General features: G+C 46.1%; 1 protein-coding gene across 1 annotated transcript in view; it reads right to left on the bottom strand.

The window, feature by feature from the left end:
* Nucleotides 1-161, bottom strand: part of LOC121273907 (bifunctional polynucleotide phosphatase/kinase-like) — a gene marked incomplete at its 3' end in the record, with an annotated part of 76,301 nt that extends 76,140 nt beyond the window's left edge. Inside the window, exon 1 of the mRNA XM_041181038.1 lies at nt 1-161. This exon is cut by the window's left edge and continues 42 nt beyond it. Within this exon, the coding sequence (XP_041036972.1) occupies nt 1-85 (85 nt within the window).
* Nucleotides 162-5,000: the final 4,839 nt, after the last annotated feature.

The following is a 5,000-nucleotide window of genomic DNA, read 5'->3' as shown; positions in this document are numbered from 1 at the left end:
GACCCCGGCCCAGGACCACGGGCCGGTTTTCTGGCAGGCGGATGGGGTCGTGGAGCCCCTCTTCGCTGACAATGACGCACTCCATCGGCGCTGCAGACACCGGCAGCAGCTCTCAGGGCCCTCTCCGCACCCTCCGTAACGGCCGCCGTGTGTCTGACCTGGGACCCTGAGCGAGAGGGAAATGGGGGGTCAGTAATAAGACAGGAGCGAGGCAGAAAGAGAGAGTGAGAGGGGCAGGGTGAGGGGGGGGCAGAGGGAGGGGGGCAGAGAGAGTGAAAGAGGCAGGGGGAGGGGGGGCAGAGTGAGTGAAAGAGGCAGGGGGAGGGGGGCAGAGTGAGAGGGGTAGAGTGAGAGGGGTAGAGAGAGAGAGAGGCAGAGTGAGAGTGGCAGAGAGGGAACGTGCGTGTGCCTCTCCTACCCCGTTACCTCTGGTATCTGTTATGACCGATGCATTTGGGGAAAGGCGGGAGTTATTCATAAATCCCAGACGAAACTTGCAACAACTGTCATAACCAATAATTTTTCAAGTGTTAATGTTTGAGGTGCGACTCTAAATTCAGGAATCAGATCACCAGTTCGCAAGAGGTTACATATTAAACTAAATGAAGTATTTTATTCATATACACAGGTTAAAAAATATATATATTTCTATTATATACACCTATCACTGGTCCCCTATCGAGCTTCTGTGCCCCTCCCCCTTTGACTAGCTTTTATTTCAACTCATTTCTATTTGTCTTCGTTCTGATAAAGAGTCATACGGATTCGAAATGTCAACTGTCTCCCTCTCGTAGATGCTGCTGCGTTTTTCCAGGTATTTTTGTTTTTTGTTCTAGATTTCCAGCACCCACGGTATTTCGCTTTTTTATATTATACACGTGGCTACAAATTACTACGACCCAAACTAATCTCCCTGAAAGCAACAGCAAACCACAGGCTTAACCACAGGCACCAGGCAAAGCACTTTCACCGCACGAATCCAAAATGAGGTTCTTTCCACTTTGGTTCCTGTGGCGCCAGTTGATCTCACCTTGCCTCTTCCCCGCACACCCGAACACTACTGAAGTTATACCTCCTGCTCCCCTTGAACGTCAGTGCTCCATCTACACATTAATAGCTTCATAGTGGTGTCTCCCAAGGACCTGTCTTTAGCCGCTTTTTATTTCTCTACCCGGATGCACACTGCCCCCATGTGATGCTTCCCGAACGCACAGTTTGAGCTTACACATGAAAGCGCGCGACACCCACCTCCCCGACTTTGCCCCGTCTCAGCTGATCGGCTGCAGAAACCCTCGTCCACGCCCTTGTTACCTCCGGACTCAACTGTTCCGACACTCTCCGGGATGCTCTCCCCCCGATCTACCCTCCCCACCCTGTCAACGTCAGCTCGTCCAAAACTCTGCTGACCCCGTGTCCGAACTCGCACCGAGTCACCCCCCCGCCCCCCACGCTGCCACCCGACCTGTGCTCACTGACCCCACACCAGCTCCCGGTCTCTCAACACTTCCATTTTAAAACCAAGATCCTCCTTGGCCTGGTCATGCCTCCCTATCTCTGTAACCTCCTCCATCCCCCTACACCCCTCCCTATCTCTGTGACCACCTCCAGCCCCTACACCCCTCCCTATCTCTGTAACCTCCTCCAGCCCCTACACCCCTCCCTATCTCTGTAACCTCCTCCAACCCCCTACACCCCTCCCTATCCCTGTAACCTCCTCCAGCCCCTACACCCCTCCCTATTTCTGAAACCTCCTCCAGCCCCTACACCCCTCCCTATCTCTGTAACCTCCTCCAACCCCCTACACGCCTCCCTATCTCTGTAACCTCCTCCAGCCCCCTACACCCCTCCCCATCTCTGTAACCTCCTCCAGCCCCCCTCCAACCTTTGGAGATCTCAGCTCTCGACCAATTCCGGCCTCTCTCTCTCCGCCCTCCCCCACTTCCCATCGCTCCACCATTGGCGGCCGTGCCTTCAGCTGCTTGGGGGGGGCGGGGGGGGGCCTGAGCTCTGGAATTCCCTTTCTAAACCTCTCTGTGTCTCTCTCGCTGTCTGTCTCTCTCCGTCTCTCTCTCTCTCCGTCTCTCTCTCTCCGTCTCTCTCTCTCTCCGTCTCTCTCTCTCTCCGTCTCTCTCTCTCTCTCCGTCTCTCCGTCTCTCCGTCTCTCCCTCTCTCCGTCTCTCCCTCTCTCCGTCTCTCCCTCTCTCCGTCTCTCTCTCTCTCTCCGTCTCTCTCTCTCTCTCCGTCTCTCTCTCTCTCTCCGTCTCTCTCTCTCTCTCCGTCTCTCTCTCTCTCTCCGTCTCTCTCTCTGCGTCTCTCTCTCTCTCTCCGTCTCTCTCTCTCTCTCCGTCTCTCTCTCTCTCTCCGTCTCTCTCTCTCTCTCCGTCTCTCTCTCTCTCCGTCTCTCTTCTTTAAGATATTCGTTGAAACTTACTTCTTTAACCAAGATTTGGGTCACTTGTTGCTAATGTGGCTTGGAGCGAAATTTTGTGTTAGAATGTTCCCATCAAGCCCAGTTCATTAAGTTACAGTGCTGTGTAAATATATGCTGTTATCTGCGTGTCTCAGTGTCAGCTCCTGGTCACAATAGCAGGGCAAGAGTCCCCGGTGAGCCAATGTGTATACATGAAGGTGCGCGTTGGCGAAATGGGCTAATCCAGCGTACTGGAGCTCACCCGTCTTGCAGACATAGAATCACAGGATCGCAAAGGCACAGGAGGAGTCCATTCAGCCCATCGTGTCTGCACCGGCCCCCTCTGGGCATTTTAAGTCAGTGCCGAACTTCTGCCCTTCCACCCCCTGTAACCCCTGCACGGTGTTTCTACTTAAATAACCATCCAGCGGCCTCTGGAACGCCTCGATCGAACCTGCCTCTGCCACACTTTCCAGGCCCCAACCACTCGCTGTATTTTCTCACCTCGCATTCGCTTCTGTTGTGAAAAAAAAACACTCTAAAACCGTGCCCCACCGACCCCCACCCCCAGCCCCCCCACCCCACCCCACCTCGGACCGTTTACAGGCGGGCACAGTTTCTCCCTCTCTGCTCTGTCCACACCCCTCCCGACTTTGCAAACTTCCATCCAGTCTCCCCTCGGCCCCGACCTCTCCAAGGAAAACAGTCCCAACTTCTCCAGCCTGTCCTCATAGCTGAAGTGTCTCATCCCTGGAACCGTTCTCGTAAACCTCTCCTGCACTCTCTTCCGCATGTGTCCACATCCTTCCTACAGTGTGGCGCCCACAACTGTGCACAATACTCCAGCTGGGGTCTAACCAAGTGCCTTATATAAGTTCACCATAACCTCCCTGCTCTTGCGCTCTATGCCCTTATTGATGAAGCCTAGAATACTGTGTGCTTGAGAAACAACTCCCTTTCCCTGTCCTGCCACCTTTAATGACGTATCTACATGTGTACACAGGTCTCTCTGCTCCTGCACACCCTTTAGAATAGTGTCCTTTATTTTACGCTGTCTGTCCATGTTCTTTGCACCAAGGCGTACCACCTCACGCTTCTCCGCATTGAACTTCATCTGCCACCTCTCTGCCCACCCCACCAATGTGCCAACGTCCTTTTGAAGTTCTACACTGTCCTCCTCGCCGTGCTGTTTACAATTCTCTCAAGTGTTGTGCTGTCCGCAAACTTTGAAATTGTCCCCTGCACACCAAGATCTTGATCATTTACTTACATACATACATATATATATATTTACATATATACACACATATATATTTACATATATACAAACATATATATATATATTTACATATATACATACATATATATACATTATATACACATATATATTTACAATATATATACGTATACATGCATATATACACACACGTATACATACACATATACATACACGTATACATACACGTATATATATACACGTATACATACACGTATATATTCATATATACATACACATATATATACATATACATATATACATACACGTATACATACATGCACATATACATACATGCACATATACATACACGCACATATACATACACGCACATATACATACACGCATATATACATACACGCATATATACATACATGCATATATACATACACGCATACACGCATATATACATACACGCATACACGCATATATACATACACGCATATATACATACACGCATATATACATACATGCATATATACATACACGCATATATACATACACATATACGTGTATACACATATACATATATACATACATACATACATATATACACATACATATATATACATATACATATACATACATATACATACACATATCATACATACATATATATATACATACACATATATATACATACATATGTACTCACATATACACACACACATATATACATACACACATATATACATACACACACATATACATACACACACATATACATACATACACACATACATACATACGCATATATACCCACATACATATACACACGTACGTACATATATATACATATATACACGTACGTACATATATATACATATATACACGTACGTACATATATATACATATATACACGTACGTACATATATATACATATATACACGTACGTACATATATATACATATATACACGTACGTACATATATACACGTACGTACATATATATACATATATACACGTACGTACATATATATATACATATATACACGTACGTACATATATATATATACATATATACACGTACGTACATATATATATATATACATATATACACGTACGTACATATATATACATATATACACGTACGTACATATATATATACATATATACACGTACGTACATATATATATACATATATACACGTACGTACATATATATATACATATATACACGTACGTACATATATATATACATATATACACGTACGTACATATATATACATATATACACGTACGTACATATATATACATATATACACGTACGTACATATATACATATATACACGTACGTACATATATACATATATACA

The sequence above is a fragment of the Carcharodon carcharias genome (genome assembly GCF_017639515.1).
Source record: "Carcharodon carcharias isolate sCarCar2 chromosome 27 unlocalized genomic scaffold, sCarCar2.pri SUPER_27_unloc_21, whole genome shotgun sequence".
Classification (NCBI taxonomy): Eukaryota; Metazoa; Chordata; class Chondrichthyes; order Lamniformes; family Lamnidae; genus Carcharodon; species Carcharodon carcharias.
The sequence above is the reverse complement of the archived record's forward strand: the minus strand, read 5'-3'. Positions and strand labels throughout refer to the sequence as shown.